We start from the raw sequence: 22,197 nt of genomic DNA on the forward strand, positions 1-22,197 counted from the left end.
AAAATCGATAAAAATATCGATAATAAAATCGATAAAAATATCGATAATAAAATCGATAAAAATATCAATAACAAAATCGATAAATATCGATAACAAAATCGATAAAAAATATCGCTAACAAAACAGTTAAAAATGTCGATTACAAAAGCGATAAAAATATCGATAAGAATTTCGATTATTATACCGATAGGTTCCGAAAATATCGATAGCAAAATTGATAACAATATTGATAAAAAATTTCGATAGCAAAACCTATAAAAATGTCGATTATGTTATCGATAAGTCCCTAGAATCCCGAAAACTCTAAAATCCCAAAAAAGTTCTCAGATTGAGCACCTCTCTATATCCTTTCCTCTTTAATTACCTTTGTTGTAATCTTTCTTCCCCTATTTTCATCCTTACTTTTATCGGTATCCTCATCCTCCTCTTTGCCTTTACTTTTATGTTTATCATTTTCTTCATCTACATATTCCCCTTCACCTTTGCCCTTATATAAATAAGTGTTTAAATTTACCTTGGTCTTCATTTTTGCCTTTATCTTTACGCATCTTTGTTTTTGGTTTTTATTTTTACCTTTGCCTTTATCCTTTTCTTTATCTATGTACGTTGTTGTTGTTGTTGTAGCGGCTACAACAACCCCGCCCAGATCGGTTGGTATCTCAGTCGTTGTCGTCAAGTTCCACTAACGGCAACCCTAGGAAGCGTGCAGCTTCTGTGGGATCTGTCCACAGGGACAAGGCCGTTAGGGTTGTCGGGTTTTCCGGGCATGCGAAGAGATGGTTCGAGTCATGTGGGGTCTCTCCGCATGCCGGACATTCGTTCGGCACATCCTCAGAGCGAAGTTGAGCGAGTGTAGTGCGTGTCTCCCGAGGCAGATGAAGCTCTGTCTCGTCTATGTCCGGGGGTGGTATGCCTAGAACGGCATTCACAGGTCTAGAGTCTACATAACTCGAGACTGAGTCCCTGTGAATGCCGTTCAGGGCCTGTCTGTACGCTGTCGGGTCTAGAGGTTGCTTAATGAACCTCTGGACTTCGTCCGTCAGTTCATATAGATGCCTCCTGACGTGCCTAGGCGAGGGCTCCTCTGCAAGCAGCTGTCTGTTTGGGTGGCCACTTCTGTGGCTCCCGATCAGGAATTGCTTGCAGAGCATTATGTTATGCTCCTTAACTGGGAGCATTTGCGCCTCGCCGTGCAAGTGGTGTTCAGGCGACATCAGGAGGCATCCTGTCGCTGTCCTAAGTGCCGTATTTTGTACCGTGTGTAGCTTCGTCCACTGCGTCCTACTAGTCCCTAGCGACCACACTGTCGCTGCGTAGTTCAAAACCGGCCGGCCTATTGCCTTGTATGTTGCCAGCAACGTTTCTTTGTCTTTGCCCCAAGTACTGCCGGCTAGCGACTTGAGGACCTTGCTGCGGCTCTGTACTTTATTGACAATAGCGGTTGAGTGCGCAGAGAAGGAGAGCAGGCTGTCGAATGTTACTCCGAGTATTTTGGGGTTATTCACCGTCGGAATTGGTGTGTCATCGACATGAATCCCCAGCGGTAGCCTGACCTCCTTCGTCCAGGTTGTGAACAGGGTCGCGGAGGATTTCGTAGGGGAGAGGGCTAGACACTTGGCAGTGAAGAAGCGAGAAAGTCAAACACAGGTCATCAATTCCATTCCCAGTCGCCATGATCGAGCAGTCGTCGGCATAGGAGACAATCGAGACTCCCTCTGGTGGTTGAGGGAGCTTTGAAATATAAAAGTTAAACAGTAGCGGGGAAAGGACACCACCCTGAGGAACCCCCTGTTTTATTTTTCGCTGCTTACTCGTTTTGTCTCTAAATGTTACCGATGAATGTCGACCACTCAGATAATTTGCCGACCACCGGGACGGGTACGGTTAAGGCCACGAGTTATCTGAGTGTTTATGGCGTTAAGTGCTGTTGTTGTACTGTGCACTTTACGGAAACCATGCTGATGCTTCGCTGGGGTCAGGTGGTTTGTGAAGTACGGGAGTAGCAAGGCCTCGAGTGTCTTCGCTACCGGGGAAAGGAGTGTAATCGGACAATACGAATCTCCTTTGTTGGCGGGTTTCCCCGGTTTGAGCAGTGGGACCACTCTCCCCACCTTCCGGATGTCTGGGATGATGAGAGGTTGACAGGTTGAGGACCTCCGTTAGGTACGCTACCCCCGCAGGACCCAAATTTTTCAGCATCAGCATGCATATTCCGTCGGGACCCATGGCTTTGGAGGCTTTCGCCTTCCCGATGGCCACCTGAACTTCACAGCAAAGGGGGCACAAGTTGTTGACAGTTTGTGCAGCCTTCTGGTCACTCGACGCTTGGCTTTGTCTACCGGAGGATGCAGTATGAACTGCCGGCTAAAATAGCTCGCGCATCGCTCCGGGTCCGACGAAGCATGGTCGCCGAAGGAAATTTCGACTCTGGCGTCGTGCTTCGTCGGATTAGACAATGACCTCACGGTTGACCAAAGCTTGCTCACACCGGAGGTGAAATTACAAGTCTTCAGGTGCTCCTCCCACTTCTTCCGCTTATGTACGTTTACAAGTTGCCGAATCTCCGCGTTGAGATCCCTGATACGGGGATCTCCGGGATCGGCCTGACGAAGGCTATCACGCTCATCAGCTAGAACAGCCGCTTCGGCAGGGAAGTTTGGACGTGGGTCCGATATACGTCCTGCCGGTATGAAGCGAGCTGCAGCAGCAGTGATAGCCCTGCGGAACTTACGTTCACCGAGATGGACGTCGGTTGGTGTGGGGAGCGCTGCGAAGGTGTTTTCAGTAAACTCCGCGTAACCTTTCCAATCAGCTTTGGAAAAGTTGATATAGGTCCGGTGTTTGGCGGAGGCAAAGTCGGTTGGTTTATCAATCGAGATGACTATGGGTAGATGGTCTGATGCTAGAGTCAGCATAGGTCGCCACGTTATGCTGTTTATCAGACCAGCGCTGACTATTGTGATGTCTGGCGAGCTACTGCAGTTACCCATAATCCTGGTGGGTGCGTCGTCGTTCATTGTGCAGAATGTCGAATCGTCTATCTGCTCAGCCAAGTCTGTTCCCCTACGATCGTTTGACAGGCTTGAGTGCCAAAGATCGTGGTGCGCATTAAAGTCACCTACTACCATACGGTTTTCACCTCTGAGGAGCGCACCTATATCAGGGTGATATCCTGCCGGGCAGCAGGTGACAGGGGGGTATGTATATGTTGAATATTTCGAGCTCGACATCGCCTGACCGGATAGCGATGCCCTGACATTCTAGGGTGGTATCCCTGCGGTCGATGTCTGCTTCGATAAGACGATACTGCACGGTGTGGTGCGTGATGAACGCTAAGCCACCACCATTATCTCGCTCGCGATCTCGACGGTGCACGTTGTACCCGGCGCAATTCAACAAAGTTGAATTGCTGTGCAACTTCGTCTCTTGGACCGCAGCTATTAATATACCATGCCGACACATGAAGACGGTTATCTCCTCAATCTTGCTCTGTAGCCCGTTACAGTTGAATTGGAGGAGCTTCATGTGGTTCGGGAGACGTGTCGTGATGTGGGGTGTGAGTGAGGTGTATGTTCTTGCCGCCGTTGGCTGTGTGTGCTGCTGAGGTGATTGCCGCCCTGTGGTGGTGGTGGGGGGCGTCGCAATTGACGTCTGTGACCGAGCAGCGCAACACGGGCCCTCGAAATTCCCCGTCCAATCTCGCGTGGTACGCAGACCTGAACATGCCCTAAAGTGGCACCAGCCAAGGCAGGTGTTGCACTTGACTGATGTCACATTACGGAATATTCTGGTCTGACATACCGTGCAGATTGTAGGGGGAACCAAGAGTTGTTGGCGGCGGCGTGTGGGTGGTGGTGCGGTTGTGTGTGTTATGTGGTCTGTGGTGGCTGTGGTACGGTCTGTGGTGTTATTATGTTGTTGTGTAGTGGCGACTGTGTGTGGTTGCTGTGTGAGTGTGTGGGGCTGCACGGGCGGACTATGGTTTGCCGTGGAGGCTGCTCTGTTTGAGCAACAGGGGGCCACGTAAGACGTGGTCCACTGTCTGTGTGTCCGTAGTCCCGAGCAGACCCTGAGGTGACTCCACCCCTCGCAGGCATTACACTTGACTGAGGTGGAGTTGTGGTGTAATCGTCTTCGGCATACACAGCAGGTGTATATTTCTGGCCCAGGGTTTGACTCGATGCCAGCCCTGAGTAGGAGAATGCGTAGTGAATGTTGCCCTATGGACGGACAACTTCTGAGATACTTCGCCGACCCAAACGGGGTTAGATCGCCGTAACGACAGCCCTTGGTCGGGTGAAACCCGAGTCATTCCGGTACGTAGAACCGGCTGTCGTGGGAATGATCTATGTACGTAGTCACTTTTACTTTCATTCTTGTATTGGTCCTTTTCTAAGTGTTATTCTTTAACCTTTTATTAGCAAATTTTTGTTAAATTAACACCATGTGCATACACTCAAGAAGCACTTGTTTCAGCCCCAATCATTTCCGTTGCATCATTTCCGTTGCACCAATTCCGTTGCATCATTTCCGTTGCTCCACTTCCGTGTGCAATTTCCGTTGAATTTGCCCATTTACTCCCAACTAGGGATGGGCGATGATGAGAAATCATCGATTTTTTCATCGGTGATTCAACATCGATCGGAGGGTCAACATCAATCCTCAATTTTCATCGACCGACAATCATCAATTTTACACAATATCGATATCATTCTAAAATACGGAATTGTTCCTGTGCTCATCAGAAGTAAGCCGTTCTATTGGAAGCGTTCGCGCAAATTTTAACATTATTTGTTTTCATTCATTTTTTCCTCGAAATTATGTATAAGAGTTTCAGATTTGTTTAAAAAAATTTATCTAAAAACTTAAAATCAAATCAAATATTTTACTACCTTCGCCTTTTATATGAATTATAGTTTTACATACGTACAACCACGTTCAGGTATATCGTCACCTGTAATTACATATTTATGTATGTATGTATTAACAGTGAATATCTGGAATAATCGGCACTTCGATTATGTGTGCAAGGTATCGATGTTACGATATTCTACATAGTCCGCAATCGGTTATAAAACATCGATATTTTACGTCTTATCATCGATAAAATCGAATATAGATGAATATTGGACATCCCTACTCCCAACCAACCAACCGCCGTTAAAGAAGTTTCACTTCAAAATTGTGCCAAACTGAAACGTTTTTTGCAATAATAAACGATTAATTGAAAAAGGCTCTAACCAACACTTTTTCGAAACTGCGGTTTTTACAGATTTTGGCAGTATACCTTCAAAAAAGATTTTAAAGTGTTAGTACCAAAAACAATGGAGTTGCATGCCAAAAGCTTTCCTGTTTTTGATACTGTATATAACGTAATTTGCTTCTCCTGTAAAATAAAAAAATGGTTGGTAAGAGCCTGGGTGAATAAAATAAGGCAATGATGTGTAACAAATACTTAAAAACATTTTCAGAAAATTATTTCGAAATTATACTGAAATAAGTACTTACCCACTGAACCCAGGATGTTGTCAAACTGCCCAGCATTGCGAATAAATTGAATGTCAGAAAACAGGTAACTGAAGTAAATAAATTCTGATTTTGTATAATAAATGTATCCGATGATTTTTTTATATCTATAATTATAAGAACATGTTTATGTTATGTAGTATAATAAATATTTAATGTAAAACCAAAAAAAATTACACGGTGCGCTTGGATGGAGTTAATGCTCATTCTCTTTTAACCCTTAATATGTTATTATACCGTCCGAAAAAGGTCATACACCCAGAAAAAACTCAGCTAAAGATATTTCTCACAAAACATGATTTAGTAACTACATACAGTATCGGTCATATCTATAGCACGCCATTTCAAAGTGATATTGTGTGCCACTTATGTTTATTTATATATTTTTAAGAATTTTCAATTAAAATATTGTTCCTTTTCGGACAAACCCCATATATACCCAAGTTCAACAATTAGTAGAAAACTACAAAAAAGTGTAACAAATTTTCACCTAAATTTCAAACTTTTTTCTCGGTAGTGATAGAATTTTTTTGAGGACACAGTTTTTTAGTCTGATAATGTGCAAATTTCAAGTGGCTACGAATTACCGTTAATTTTTTAGAATTTTTTTTGTCGCATTGGCTTCCATATAATGAATAAACTCAATTTATTTGTATATGGAAGAAAACCGCAACATCCTTGGCGAAAAAAATTCTAAAAAATCAGCGGTAACTTTTAGCCACTTGAAACTTGCACATTATCAGACTAAAATTGATTGGGCTATAAAACTGTGTATTCAGAAAAATTCAAACACTTCCGAGAAAAAAGTTTGAAATTTAGGTGAAAATTTGTTGCACTTTTTTGTAGTTTTCTATAAGTTTTTAAACTTGGGTTTATATGGGTTTTGTTAGATAAAGAACTGTATTTTAATTGAAAATTCTTAAAAATAAATAAATAAACATAAGTGGCACACAATATCACTTTGAAATGGCGTGCTATAGATATGACCGATACTGTATAACCAAATAATGTAACTATAACCAAATCATGTGTTGACCAACCAAACACCTTTTTACCTTCCTTTTATTAGCTCGGGATGTAACTATGTAATATTGATGCGCATAAAAGATGCAGCGATTTCTATTCTCAAGTTACATACCTGATGACAGTACGAATGGCAATTGTAATAGGAAGGTTTTAGTTTTTTAAACTATAATTTTATTTATTATTTTATATTCAGCCTTTTGTCTGCTTTAAGCATTGAATTAACTGTAAAAAACACAAACACCGCTCGTACTGTAAAACGTTCTGAGCACGTTGATGCTAAATGGCAAATTTTAGGATGCAAATATCAGAGGCCTGTAACACAATAGGGGTATTCTCGAAGTCTTGCAAGATGCACGGATTACACAGTGCGACTCAAACCAAAAATTTTTAAAACACACGATAAAATCAATATATTCACAAAACTAGGAGCCAAATATAGTATAACTGCGTTTTTAATTTTTCTCTCTGACGTCAGGATTTTTTTAAAGGACTTTGAAATTTCTAGAATATGATTGAATAAAAAAAATATTTACAAGATTTGGTGCATTGTAGAGTAGCAATATGGGTATTAATTAAAAGGAAAAATTCTGTAGAATAGAAAAAAATTTAATTCGATGTCGTCGGCATACGCCAGCAGTATGACGCTCTTGTAAAGTATTGTGCCTGATTGGTTTAGTTCTACGGCTCTTATTATCTTCTCCAACATCAGATTAAAGAAATCACACGAAAGGGAGTCCCCTTGTTTGAAACCTCGTTTGGTATCAAACGGCTCGGAGAGGTCCTTCCTTATTCTGACGGAGGAGGTGGTATTGCTCATTGTCATTTTACATAGCCGTATTAGTTTCGCGGGGATACCAAATTCAGACATCGCGGCATAGAGGTAAATTCTCTTCGTGCTGTCGAAAGCGGCTTTGAAATCGACAAATAGATGGTGTGTGTCGATCCTATTCTCGCGGGTCTTTTCTAAGATTTGGCGTACTGTGAATACCTGATCTATGGTGGATTTTCCAGGCCACACTGATAAGGTCCAATCAGTTCGTTGACGGTGGGCTTCAGTCTTTCGCACAATACACTTGATAAGACCTTAAAACCTATGCTTAGAAGGCTGATTCCGCGGTAGTTGGCGCGTATGGCGGGGTCGCCTTTCTTGTGGATTGGACAGAGCACACTTAAATTCCAGTCGTCGGGCATGTGTTCATCTGACCATATTCTGGATACGAGCTGATGCATGCACCTCATCAGCTCCTCGCCGCCGTACTTGAATAGCTTGGCTGGCAGGCCGTCAGCTCCAGCATCTTTGTTGTTTTTCAGCCGCGTAATTGCTATTCGTACCTCGTCATATTCAGGCGGTGGGACAGCTACTCCATCATCATCGACTGGTGACTCGGGTTCGTCTTCGTCACTACTTTCAGCGCTCCTACCATTCAGTAGGTTGTAAAAGTGTTCCCTCTACAATTTAAGTATTTTCTGGACATCGGTCACTAGGTCGCCATTGTAGTTCTTACAGGAGTTCGCCCCGGTCTTGAAACGGGCTCGATGAAATCCAGCTACTCCTTCGGCGGCGGTACTTACTGATCGGGAAATGTGGTTCCACTGCTCAAGTATGTCGGATTGTTGAAGAGTGCTGTCAGAGCGCAGGTGTGTGAGTCGAGTAGCGAAAGCACTGGCTGTCTGTCTGTCTGCAGCCTTTCGACATTAAGCTTTCCTTGCATTGTTGGGCGCTCATTTTTTGCAGCATAGAGGCGGGTGCGTATCTTGGCTACAACAAGATAGTGGTCCGAGTCGATGTTTGGCCCTCGGAGTGTACGTACGTCTAAAACGCATGAAGCATGCCTTCCTTCTATCACAACATGATCGATTTGGTTTCTCGTTTTTCGATCTGGAGACAGCCATGTCGCTTGGTGGATGTTCTTATGCTGGAACCTAGTACTACATATTACCATGTTTCGGGCCTCGGCTAAGTCGATCAGCCTCAGTCGGTTATCGGATGTTTCGTCGTGGAGGCTGAATTCTCCGACAGTGGCGCCAAAGAACCCTTCCTTGCCCACCTTGGTCCGTTTATGAGAGCTTTCACTGTATCTCAGTCCAATAAAATATGTTTTGATAACTTTTGATATTGAAATTTTAGCAAAAGTCATTATAAACAATTTATGAGATCGAAAACGAAAAACGTGGAGCGCATGCAATACAAAGAATTAGATTTCATTGACAATAGTGAAACTACATCAAGAATGATAGAATACAAGATTGCGCCAATCGAGCTGAGAGCAATTGGGTGTGACGTCATATTATTATGAGAATGAGAGTGTAAAGAATAATTTTGAAGAAAAAGAGGAAGAAGCGAACAAGTGGTGCGAAATAGTGATGTAAAACTAGGCTGAATTGTACCTACTCTTCAGCTTCTCAAAATTTGAACGTACATTCGGTACAAGCACATTACTTTAAATACATTTAGAACGTAGTAAAATATTGTTTAATGTAAGGCGAAAAGTTGTTAGGGTGCAGTAGGAAGATGTAGTCCACCAACTATCAAAAATATATGCACATAAAAATACATGTTTACTGTTTACGTACGCGTATCTACTTTTAGGCACAACTTTTCGACAAATAGGTACAATATGAAAATTCATTATTCATCACTAGTGCGAAAAAATAATAATGTAACGTCAGCGAAAGGGTGGATGCTGTCAAATCGAGAAAGAGGGGATTAGCGATCCGCAGAAGGCGTCACCTTTGTTTCGCTGCATCGTGAAACTACATAACATAGACCTAAAATTTCTGAGAAAGTACAAATTTGAAATCGATTTTAAGGTCGTTATTCATATACCCACATTAGAGGGCTGCATGAATGCATTCAAAACGGCTTATGAATTATTCATATACAAAACGAATGAATGATTTTGGCTTCCAATTTCTTTGAATTTGAGTGAATAGCTGTTCTGATATTTGTGGCGACATTACAATATTCAAACAAAGTGAAAATAAATTGAATTTAAATAAATAACAATTTTTTGTATGAATATCCAAAAAATTTTTTCTATGCACATACCCAGTACAACTTGGGAGCATCGTACGATTAATCGGTGAGTACTCCCTTGGGAGAATACGAATACTCCCCATTGCTCCCTATGCTTCTGTGTATAAGCATGTAATTTCGTATACTCCCTTTAACATTGGATGTCCTAGGAGGGGGAGTAATCCCTTTTACCTCCTAAACGAGCAATCGGGGAGCACACACAGAGTTATCATCCCACAAACCTTCTAATGGAGCAATACGGGAGTACTCCCATAGTTACCTCCCAAAAAAAACCAACAAGGGAGTGCACATAGAAAACATCCCATAGTCCTCCCGAACGAGAAATAAGGGAGTGCTCCCATTAGAGGCATCCCGAAAGCCTCCTATAGGAGTAATAACAGAGCAATGATAACGAACATTTTAAATTAGCCAAATAGATTTTGCTATTTATTAAATTTTTTATTTAACTTTTTAATCATGTGCATTTGTGCAATTTTACAAGATCTTAACAATTATAAGTACGAGATCAGATAAAATATAAATGATATGTCTTACACAATTGCTTAATTTTAGAATTATATTGCAGAGAAATCATATGAAAGTAAAACATAATAATAACAAAACGGTAAGATAAGATTTGAATTATATGCACATATAAGTATGTACTCGTATATGATTTCCTGGGTGTCAAGGATGCTTGCCAGTTCAGGAATCCACCAAGCGGGGAAATTGTGAAGGTGACTTTGCTTATCTGACATCTTTGTCACCCATGCAATGTTTAAACCCGGGGGTCACACTTAAATGCAAACACTAATTTGCGCAATCTGAAAAGTATTTAACGGTATATTTATAAGTAAGACAATACTTAATATATTTAAACAAAAGTTGAGGTACATACCAACGGACTTTTATTAAAATCTGTGTGCTATCCAAATTAGATTATTGTGTCCTCCTTATGCGTCTATAAGAAATATTTTCTGTTGGTTTTTTTTTTCTATGATAAATTTTTCCAAGAACACAAAATTTCTTTTGAACGAGGTGCGTATTGCTCTCCTTTCAATCAAAAAGAATAATCTTGGATTTATCGCTTAGGAGCCATCACTTTTTAATCCTAAACGAGTAATAACGGAGTACAAAACCGACAAATCTCGCTTATTGCTCCCAAATCACGCCTCAGGGAGCATTCTTTAATTGCTCGCTTAGGAGATCTCTCATTACGCTCCTGAGCGAGAAATACAGGAGGACAAAACCGACAAATCTCGTTTATTGGTCCCAAGTCATGCCTCAGGGAGTATTATTTCGTCGGTCGCTCCTATTTGATTCCTAAACGAGTAATAAAAGAGTACAAAACCGACAAATCTTCCTTATTGCTCAGAAATCAGGTTAAGGTGAGTACTTTTTTATTCCTCACATAGGGAGATCTCCCTTCAAGTTCTAGTGGGCTATTACATAGGAAAAAATTTGTTTGTAGAAAAAAACTTTTACCGAAGTAAGTTTGAATGATTTGAATGTTAACTATTCATTTATTGACATTCTTCCATTTGAAGGTAGAAAATATAAAACAAAATGTATATTCATAACTTACAAAGTTCCAACCGCTGAGTGTTTTGTATGTGAAGTAAAATATTCAAATCTACTGTACTCTGTTTGGCTAGAAGTTTGAATGAATTCATGCAGCCCTCTAACCCACATACATACATATATATTACTATCAATTCAGGTCTATTAAATGCGTCCCACACTTGTCAATTTCAATCTCATAAATTGTTTAAAATGACTTTTGCTAAAATTTCCACGATTACACAAATGAAGCTAAAGTCAGCTAGCGTGAACTGGCTTATAAACAGTAAATCAAAACTGAAACTAGATTGTAAAGTACTTGTACATAATACAGTGATTAAGCCTATATGGATGTATGGTATTCAACTGTGGTGTACGACCTGTGCAACCAACATTGACAGGATCCAAAGATTCCAATATAAAACGCTAAGGGCCTTAACGGGAGCACCGTGGTATGTCCGCAATGAAAATATACATAGAGACCTTGGTATACCGATGGTTAAATCTGTAATCGACAGCAACAGAGAAAAATACAAAATTAAACTGCGTAACCACCCAAATCCACTGGCAAGTGGCCTGTGCAACACAACAAATATAACACGCCTGCGATGAAGAGATCTACCAGCCTTTAATTGAGCGAAGTTAAACCAACAGGGCTCAACCCCAGGGTTTGAGCTACATTATTGTAAAATTAGACGAAAGATTTTTAAACTTGTTGTTAGGCTTAATAGATGTAAAATAAGCAGATCCAACAAACAAATGCAAGTATAATTTAAAAAAAAATAAAATCTCATAAATTGTTTAAAATGACTTTTGCTAAAATTTCAAAATCAAAAGTGTTCAAAACAAATTCTATGGGACTGAGATATATTATTTTCTAATTTTTAGTCCATTTATAAAAGCGTGGTATATTAAAAAGTTTTTTATTTTATTTATTTTCTACTTTTTAGTCTTATCTGTATAAAATTTGTCAATAGATATTAAAAAAAAATCAATTTGCAGTGAAAAGAGAACAGAAAATGTTGTTTTCTCACTTTAAGTATATACCCTGGAATCCAAAGTTCTAGAAATCTTAACGAAATATTTAAGAGTATCTCATTGTTGTAACGATTTTTTTACGAACCTTCAAAGAAAATTGTATAAAGTGGTTGACACGAACTCGTAAAGAAATTTCCGTAAGAAAAATAAAGAAAATTCTGAAAAAATTCTGCAAGAAATACTTCATATAGCAGTATTATTTTCATAGCTTTACCGATTTTCTTCCGAAATTTCGTAAAAGGATCGAAGCGTGTACAATTTATTTCATTTTAGAAAATTCGGTAAAAAATCGGGTGAGATCTTTACGAGTTCTTTAAAATTTTTCTACAATTCAGAATACTCCGAAAAAATGGTTTGTAAGGTACATACTACATATGTACATTAGACTGCATCACCAAAAAAAAGTCGCGGGTTTTCCGCCGGGATTACAAAATTTATTATATTTTAAGACGTCCGCCAAAATATTTCGGAAATATATTAAGATTTAAGCGAGCTGGACCCATTTGAAAATACCTTCAAAAATGGAGTTTTTATGAATAAAAATAGTTTCTTACAGAACTTTTTGAAAAAAGTCCCCTAAGAGGACAAAGCAGATTAGGCTTAAAAAATCAGCCTAAAAATATTTAAAAATCTTTTCAACCGAATCGTAATAATGAGATTTTTGATGCTGTTTTTTTTTTACTTTTTTCAAAGACTGATTTACGAAAAACTTAGATAACTGGGCCAAAACTATTCTGATTTAGACTTATGGGATATCGGTAGTAAGGTATTTTCCACTATTTTTATTTATGTGTAAAAAAAGTCATTCGTACCCCAATATTTTTGTTTTCAAATACCAACACATCTTAATTCAACTTTGAATGATGTTCGTTTGAATGAGTTTATTAGCAAAGAAATAAAAAGGGTGAGAAAATACCTGTCCAATGATACCTCACAAGTCTAAATCGGGAGAGTTTAGGTTCAGTTATTCAAGTTTTTCTTATACCAATCTTTGATAAAAGTTACAAATAGCATCAAAAACCTCATTATTACGATTCGGTTGAAAAGATTTTTAAATATTTTTAGGCAGATTTTTTAAGCCTAATCTGCTTTCTCATCTGAGGGGACTTTTTTCAAAAAGTTCTGTAAGAAACTGTTTTTATTCATAAAAAACTCCATTTTTGAAGGTATTTTATTTTATTACGATTCCGTTCATTTTTTATTATTTTTTTTTTAAATATATTTGTGCAAATTTTTTAAGCTTAAACTGTTTTGTCATTTGAGGGGATTTTTTCAAAAAAAAACTATTTTTATTTATAAAAAACCCCCATTTTTGGGGGTATTTTCAAATCGGTTCAGCTAACTTAAATCTTAATATTTTTCCGAAATATTTTGGTGGACGTCTTAAAATCTTATTACATTAAACGAGCAATTCTTGTATATATATATATCCATAGGGGTCTCGGAAACGGCTCTAACGATTTTGATGAAATTTTGTACACATATAATGTTTTGGATTTTAAGGTTATCTGAATAGGCAATATCTCCGAGAAGACTCGTATAAGGTAGCCACCTATTCGAAATTAGTTACCTAATATTTAAGATATCATAATATGGGTATCAAACGGAAGGTATTTTAAAGATCCCGAATTCAAAAATATTTTTAATAAGGTTTCCACCTATTTTGAATCGCATATTTATTTAATTTTTTGTTTAGAAAAAAAGGTAAAATATTACTCTTCATAGGTACCAAGAGAAGGTTCCTAAATAATGCTTTCCCTATACACAAAATGTTATGTCTTAGGATAATAGTGTAAGGTTGCCACTTATTTTCAATGCCCCACAATTTATCTAAAACATCGCAATATGGATATCAAATGAAGTGTTGTTGAGAACTTATTATGGTCAGAAAATATTTTCCATCAGGGCTGCCACGCTTCCTTGTAATACAAATTTTTTTTGTTTATCTCAATCAATTTTTTTTTTTGTATACATAGTACACATACTAGGGCTGATGATTTCACCCGGGTAATGAGCTACCCGGGTACCCGGGTAGCGGGTGAAGCCCTACCCGGGTATTGAATTACCCGGGTAGCCCGGGTACCCGGGTATTTTATAACCCGGGTAGACCGGGTACCCGGGCAGTATGGTAATTACCCGGGTACCCGGGCACCCGAAAAAATGTGGAGAGGTGAAAATTAAACGCATTTACGATCATATAACGCAAACGAACGTACATAGGGAAAATCTATAAGAATCTTCCGTACCATATGGGGAAATATTATAATATACAACACATACATTGCACTTGACAAATCCGTCATTCATCACACAAGCGTACTTCCAAACCCAGCTTGTTTTAGGCATGTCTAAAATATTAATATTTACGAAGTTGGTAATGCACGTACAGATATCGGATCGGTAACAAATAAAATTATTGAGACACACCCACCTGCGAATCTAAACGATGACCGACAGTTGAGGCAATTTTTGTGTTGGAATGAAAAAAATTTTAAAATTTCTTCCACAATTATTTCACAACAATACGTTCATCAACCTACTTCTCGTATTAAGGAAACTTCATTAAATAATTGTGATTTTAAAAGCTTTAAATATTATGAGAAAAGGAACTATAATTTGAACAAGCTGATACAATAAAAGTACAAAATCTTTAGGTGAATGAATAGCATAAGGCTTTGTCACCTTACTTTTTGTACCAGAAGTGGCCTACCACAGGGTTTAGTTCTTATATAATTCCCAATGAGAACGTTCTCGTCAGTTTTGTTCTCATTTTGGTTTTGGTTTTGACGCGTTCTTGGGAACAAAACTACGACAATGGCATTTAGTTTCGATCATACATTTCGTTCTCAGTCCCTGTTTTAAAATATTAATATTTAATATTCTTTAAAATATACATACATACATACATATGTACACATGCATGTATGTATATGCATTTACAAAAATTAGAAGTTTGAATTTAAGTACAGAAACTAATGTTTTAATTTACTTTTCTTGTCTCCGTCTACTCAGGCAAGCGGTTAGGTGTACATAGTCGCGTACACTCTAGACATAAAAAAATAATTATAAAAAAAAATTTTCTCACTGAAAAAATATTTATCCTCACCAAAAAGATTATACAAGAAGCTTTATGTCGCATTACCCGGGTGTTTTTCGTTTAACCGGCACCAACATATGTATATTACCCGGGTACCCGGGCAAATCGGGTAATACCCGACTACCCGGGTAATAAAAGCCCCGGGTAATACCCGGGTAATCGGGTACCCGGGCATTACCCGAATTACCCGGGCACCCGGGTAATACCCGGGTAACCGGGTACCCGGGTATCATCAGCCCTAACACATACGCTCAAGATATGTACCTCTCATTCAAGCGTATTTCGGAATAGGGTTGCCACCTAAATTTTTGAGTAAAGAATTTACTTAATAGATACGGAAATCCAATTCTTTTTTGTTTATTTCCAAAATATTTTTTTAAAGCTATCCAAATCTGGCAAGCTTTAAAAGGTATATGCACTCCGGGCAAAGCTCGGTCAACCTGGTACTATAATAGATTTTATAATTCCAATGGAAAACAGTACCTATTTTTTGGTGGTATGGGGAGTGATGCAGTCTAATGTTCAACATATAGGAGCAATTAATTTAATTTAAAGAAATGGCGTGTCGTCCATTTCCGCCGTAGCGTATGTAGTGCATACTTTTAGGCGCAATATTTAACTTCTTCTGGCGGGGCGACATCTACCTCTAGAGTTTTTCTAATTGTATGTCTTTGATATGATACCTACGACGAGGTTGATATATAGACTAGGTTTGCCTTATATACCTTTGCTATATTTATAGCATAAATGGTGGTCTGGACATACAACATTGCAAGTTGATAAAAGCGTTGTAAAAATGAAGTGAGCGAGATGAGAGGAATGAGAGAAATATGTGGCAGCTCCAACAACAGAACAGCTAGCACAGAGTCCAATTTATCTTTTTATGGTTTTTTGCAAAATATGTGCATGGGTTCAGACTAGGTCATTCAATCCCGGGATCCAGAATCCTGGGATTCCGGGATCCCGGACACTTTTCCATGTCCCGAAATCCCGGGATTACAGCTCCGGGATCCAGAGATTTTTACTGAGTTATTTACGGAATAAAAGAGATGCTGAAAACGAAAAAATTAATTAATTTGACATGAAAAACTAGATATACAGAACATCAAAATTTTGATTCAAAGTGAGCATGTGAACGAAAAATCTGGTAGCAATTGGTAACACGACAAGATTATACAGTGTGGAAGGGTTGTTCCTCATTTTACTTTGTTGGCGTTTTGTGTAAAATAAATTTCTGTAGATATTAGTAAGGGGTTTTTACAATCAATATATATATTTAAGAATACTATAAAAATATTTAGACATTAAATTACGGACTCTTTTACTAACGTGAATTATGCTCCCTGTAAGACCAAAAACGGTGACAATGAATCTGTGTGGTTTAAAAAAGGCGAACCTACTGTTAAATGCAATGTTGTTAAATGTTATGATAAAGCCCAAATCCCGAAAAATCCCGGGATCCCGGGATTATAATTTTTGGATCCCGAAATCCCGGGATTATTAAAATGCTTCGGGATTGAATGCCCTAGTTCAGACGTTGCATACTTTGCAGCGATAGGAAATGCTGCTTCCCATGTATTTTGTTTTTGGGTGTTTGCAAGTTATGCAATCCGTGCTACGTGCAACGGCGTTGCAAGATTTTGGGAATACCGCTAATGTTTACAATTGTAACAAGTCTACAAGTTATTAGTGATTCGATTGTAGCTACAAGTTCTATAATTTTTTGTAACACAATATTATACTATACACTGGTCGCTATCAGCAAAATATTCTACATTTGTAAGTGCAGGTTCTACAAGCATTTGTAGGTGCATTGCGATTTGCACTTCAATATAAAAATTTTGAACAGCCTTGATTTATGGTGCATTTACATGGTATGAATCATGATACAAAAATTGTCTTTTAACAAGTTTATGACACTTAACTAAAATCATGCTACCAGATTCACTAGCAGCAAAATTTTTATTTCTTAAAAAAGAAAAAAAAAGAAAATAGAAGTTGGATGAAAATACTAAAAGAAAAGTCTCCAAACTGTAAGTCGTCGGTACACCTGTGCAAAGGTTCGAAAATACAGTTTTTTGCTTTTCTGAGATAGAGTACGTAATACGATGTTTATGTTTGTGGACAAATTGCTGACGCAAAATATACGTCATATACAGGGACCCAACCGGTTATGACTTTTATAATAAAGGTTTCGAGAAAAAAGTTATTTTGTGACTTTTATTTTATGAGAAAAAAAAATTACTGTTATAATTTGACTTTTATTTTTTCAGTCAAACAATAACGGTTAAAATGTGACTTTTATTTTTTCCGGCAAAAATAAAAGGCTTAACTAAATAACAAAAAAACTTTAGGTCTAAATAAAGTAAATTTGGTACCAATCGATTCGTCTTGACTCCTAGATTTCAAAAATATATAATTTGTTGATGTTCGGGTTCTGACTCAGCAAACGAGACCAAAACTAGCTGCCGTTTGATGCCCGGGATAGCAACATATTAAATGCCAATTCTTAATGAAGATCCGTGGAGTATTTCTTTGAATGTTTTCTATGTAATTAAATATGATGAGGAATTGATTTAATAATAGTTTTCGAGAAGTCCGTACTATACTGGTTATTCAAAATCATTTAAAACACATAGGTCATATGAAAACTTCAGTATCAACAATGACATCTTCAATTTGCAATTCAAGCGGATCGAAATTAAAACTTTTTTACTCCCAATTTTCAAAAAAAAAGAACAAATGATTGTATTTCAAAACGTTCAAAAACAAAGTCTTTTCATTCAAGCAGTTAATTTATTTTATAAAATATTGTTATTTAGCTTTAAAAGACAAATTGTTTCCAAATTTTGGTCGGACAAATTATAACGTAAGTCCGTTAAAACAAGTTTCATTGCTGAAAAAGCTCGTTCAACACTAACTTACCTCTACTTTGTGAGGGTTATAATCCCTAAGCGAGGCCGCGGGCCGCCTACGCAGAAAGGTGTTCTCTGCAAAAGGTGTTCAGCCTCTTTTCGTCGCAAAACAAAAAGAGAATTCTACTTTGTGAGGGTTATAATCCCTAAGTGCGGCAGAAGGCCGCCTACGCAGAAAGAATACCGTCAAATATCGATAATTACAACACCCAACACATGTGTTGAACAAGTGTGTGTTGAGTTGATATGTGTTAAGTTCGTGTGTGTTTAGTTTGTGTATGTTGAATTCCTGTGTTGAGGTTGTGTGTGTTGAGTTGACCTGTGTTATTTAGACATGTAATCGCTCCCACCATTATCTCGCTCGCGATCTCGACGGTGCTCGTTGTACCCGGCACAATTCAACAATGTTGAATTTCTGTGCAACTTCGTCTCTTGGACCGCAGCTATCAATATACCATGCCCTCCCATGAAGACGGTTATCTCCTCGATATTGCTCTGTAGCCCGTTACCGTTAAATTTAAGGAGCTTCGAGTGGTACGGGAGACGTGTGGTGATGCGGGGTGTGAGATATATGTGTGGCCGTGACGCCATTGGCTGTGTGCGCTGCTGAGGTGGTTGACGCCCTGTGGTGGTGGTGGGTGGCGTCGCAGTTGAGATCTGCGACCGAGCAGCGCAACACGGGCCCTCGAAGTTCCCCGTCCAATCTCGCGTGGTGCGCAGACCTCAGCATGCCCTAAAGTGCCACCAGCGAAGGCAGGTGTTGCACTTGACTGATGTCACATTACGGAATATCCTGGTCTGACATACCGTGCAGATTGTAGGAGGAACCAAGAGTTGTCGCACCTGAAATACTTGTCACGAAAATAGTACCTAAGTAAAAGTGCGAGTATTCCAACAACACCGATTGAATTGGTATACAGTTATTCCTATGGTAATTTCATATTCTAGCAATGCTTTTTGTTATACGAAAAGTTTATACGAGTACTCTTAATATTTGCACATATACCCAAGTGAATCAGACTTCAGCTAGTTTTTGTGTCGCTTGTTGAATCGCAGAAGCCCAATAGCGACAAATTATATATTTTTGAAACCTAGAAGTCGAGACGAATCGATTGGTACCAAATTTACTTTATTTAGACTGAAGGCTCTTTCGGTATTTAGCCAAGCCTTTTATTTTTGCCGGAAAAAATAAAAGTCACATTTTAACCGTTATTATTTGACTGAAAAAATAAAAGTCAACTTTTAACCGTTTATATTGGACTTTTTTCAAAAAGTTAGGAAATTAAAGGGCACGAAGGATTCTTATAGAGAATGTCCTGAGGACCTCAAGAACTTTGAAAAATCCTGTCTACAACAATATTTTGTCCTTGACTTTTCTATTTTTGAAAAATGTGATAACGGTTATTTTGGGTCCCTGGTCATATATATAGGTGTACCGCTATGCGTCGAAGAGGGAGGAGGTCGAGTTAAAATTATGACCTACAGCTCGTAACAGTACCACTTTTTGGATTCTCGGAATTTTCTGCTAAAGATGTGGTGCTGCTTAAAAATATATATATGTGCATTAGAATGGCCCTTAGTTATATGGAGAAAAATAAAAGTGTTTGGATTCTCGGTCTCACCCCATAGAAATGTGTAAATAGCCTAAAGACTAAACTATACAAAGTTTTAGGTCAATCAAAAAAGATTTAGAGGTGGCTCAAAGTTTCCCATGTATTTCTTTATAAAGTTTAGTCTTCAGGCTATTCACACATTTCTAGTGGGTGAGACCGAGAATCCGAGCTCTTTTCGAAATAAGGGCCGCCCTAAGGTACATACATACAAGCACAAAACTATGTATTTGAGCCATTCTTTATTAAATCGGAGGGATTTCGTAAAAAAATATTATGTCTTGTCTCTGATTCGCTTAAATTTTGCTATTAACGAAGGGATATTCTGCCGAAATCTGCAATAAAATTTTGCCACGCCCATTTCTATGGGTTTGTCGCAATCAAATTTAAATTTCTGCAAAAACCCGATTTTAGCACCTTGCTAAATATATCTCATCATAAATTTTCGACTCTCTTAAAATAAACCATCTTGGTAAAAAAAATATTTAAAAAATAGTACTTGTAACCCTCATTTTCTTGAACCATGTTTTTTATAGAAAATTAAATAAGGATTACGATGGTGTAATTTTAAATCCCTAATTTACTGCTCTTCACTATGCAAATCAACTTCAAAAAGTTCAACTGTTAATAGCTAAGTTAGCTTTAGGATAATCATGACCGTCTTATATATGTACATATAGAAACGCTAAGCCCGTTTCTTTGGCTTTAAACCGACGTTAAGATGAAGTCTCTACGATGACAAGAATCCTAGATATAAGATTTGAAGAGTATTTGATTAGACAGAATCACGAAAAATTGAAACTTTGACAGATCATATCTCCGACGAAAAAAAAAAAGAAAATTCCTCGAAAACGTGTTGGCTTATTTCATGTTTAGAACCCATAAAAAGGCCGATCGAAAGCGTGACACTAAATTTGGAGTCCGATATAAAAAAGAATGGCTCTTTTGTGACAAGAATTATCCACATAAGATGAAAAATACTGCAGTTTTATTTTATATTTTTTTATAGAAAAATGCATAAGTAAGACAAATCGGGTACGGTTCAGTTATTTGTACAATGATTTTGGGTTATCGTGTCCAAACGCGTGATCCGAAACATACAATTGTAACATATACGTCTAGTCAAAGGATTAAGCTTTACACCCTTATTCTAGAACCCGAATTTTCGTAATTCGTAATTCGTAGCTACGTATATGCGAAAGGCAAATTTATCTATTTAAATGAACACCACTAATATTTTCTGCAAACACACATCGATTTACATCCTTGCTTCGCCTCCGACACAGAATTGTTTTCGACCAAAATTACGCAAAAAAGCTTACTCGTTCGTTTTTAGGCATGCCATTGTTACGAATTTCGAAAGTTCGAAAATACGTACTATTTCTACAATTCGTAGCAAAATCCGAATACGAAAGAGTTGCAGCATAGGGGTGGTTATTTAAAACATAGATTTCCGGTTTGAAATATGCACTTTCTTGAAAATTTGGAAGTGGATTTTGCGCAAAAATACTGGGGATGGCGTAATAGCCGGAGAGCCCATGGCCAAAAAACTCATCATACTTCAGATCGATTGATATTTTTTGTGAGCTTAGCTTGTTATTATATAAATCGAGATCCGGAGGGCTGGCTGCTGAACAGCGGTCTTGATTATGCGTTTTTGGCGATTAAAGATGTTTATGAAAACCGATTACTCAACATACTTCAGATGACTTGAAATTTAGAAAGAATTTTATCTACAGGTTAAAGAAGATGAACTCAAGGTTGCCTGCCAATTCTGATAGTCTTAAATTACAAACGGCCCATGTTGAAAGTGCATTGTTGCACCTATAAGTCAACATACTTCAGATGACTTGAAATTTTTATAAAATTTTATTTACAGTGTATATAAAATGAGTTCAAGGTTGCCTGCCAATTCTGATGGTTTTAAATTACAAACAGCCCATGTTGAAAGTGCATTGTTGCACCTATAAGTCAACATACTTCAGATGACTTGAAATTTTGATAGAATTTTGTTTACAGTGCATATAAAATGAATTCAGCGTTGCCTGCCCATTCTGAGGGACTTAAAGTACAAACAGCCCATGTTGAAAGTGCATTGTTGCAAGCATAACTAAACATACTTCATATGGGCTGTCCTTTTCACAGCACATTAGTAATAATATAAATAGATGAAATATCTACAGCCAGCCCATTCTGAGGGGCACATCAAAAACGTCATTTGCAGGAGTCCGATCGCGTGGGGGAAAACGTATTTCGTTCTATGCTGTCTTAACATAGTGTTGCTGAAATGAAAATAATAAAATGGGGCTTCTGCATATGAAGACTGCAGCTACAGGGTTTTTCCATGATTAAAAATTTAAATATGTTATTACACTTGGTCGCAAAAATATGTTTGCAACTATTCCCCCC

The 22,197-nt window shown here is 38.2% G+C and overlaps 1 protein-coding gene across 2 annotated transcripts in view; it reads right to left on the reverse strand.

Moving 5' to 3' along the window:
• Positions 1 to 22,197, reverse strand: part of LOC118749315 (equilibrative nucleoside transporter 1) — a 501,843-nt gene that overhangs the window by 167,744 nt on the left and 311,902 nt on the right. For both annotated transcript variants that reach the window (XM_036484115.1, XM_036484120.1), the window contains exon 7: positions 5,509 to 5,633. In XM_036484115.1, the coding sequence (XP_036340008.1) occupies positions 5,509 to 5,633 (125 nt within the window). The remainder of the gene's footprint in view (positions 1 to 5,508; positions 5,634 to 22,197) is intronic.

Source organism: Rhagoletis pomonella, unplaced genomic scaffold (assembly GCF_013731165.1).
Source record: "Rhagoletis pomonella isolate Grant_MI unplaced genomic scaffold, Rhpom_1.0 Rhpom_scaffold_00001, whole genome shotgun sequence".
NCBI lineage: Eukaryota > Metazoa > Arthropoda > Insecta > Diptera > Tephritidae > Rhagoletis > Rhagoletis pomonella.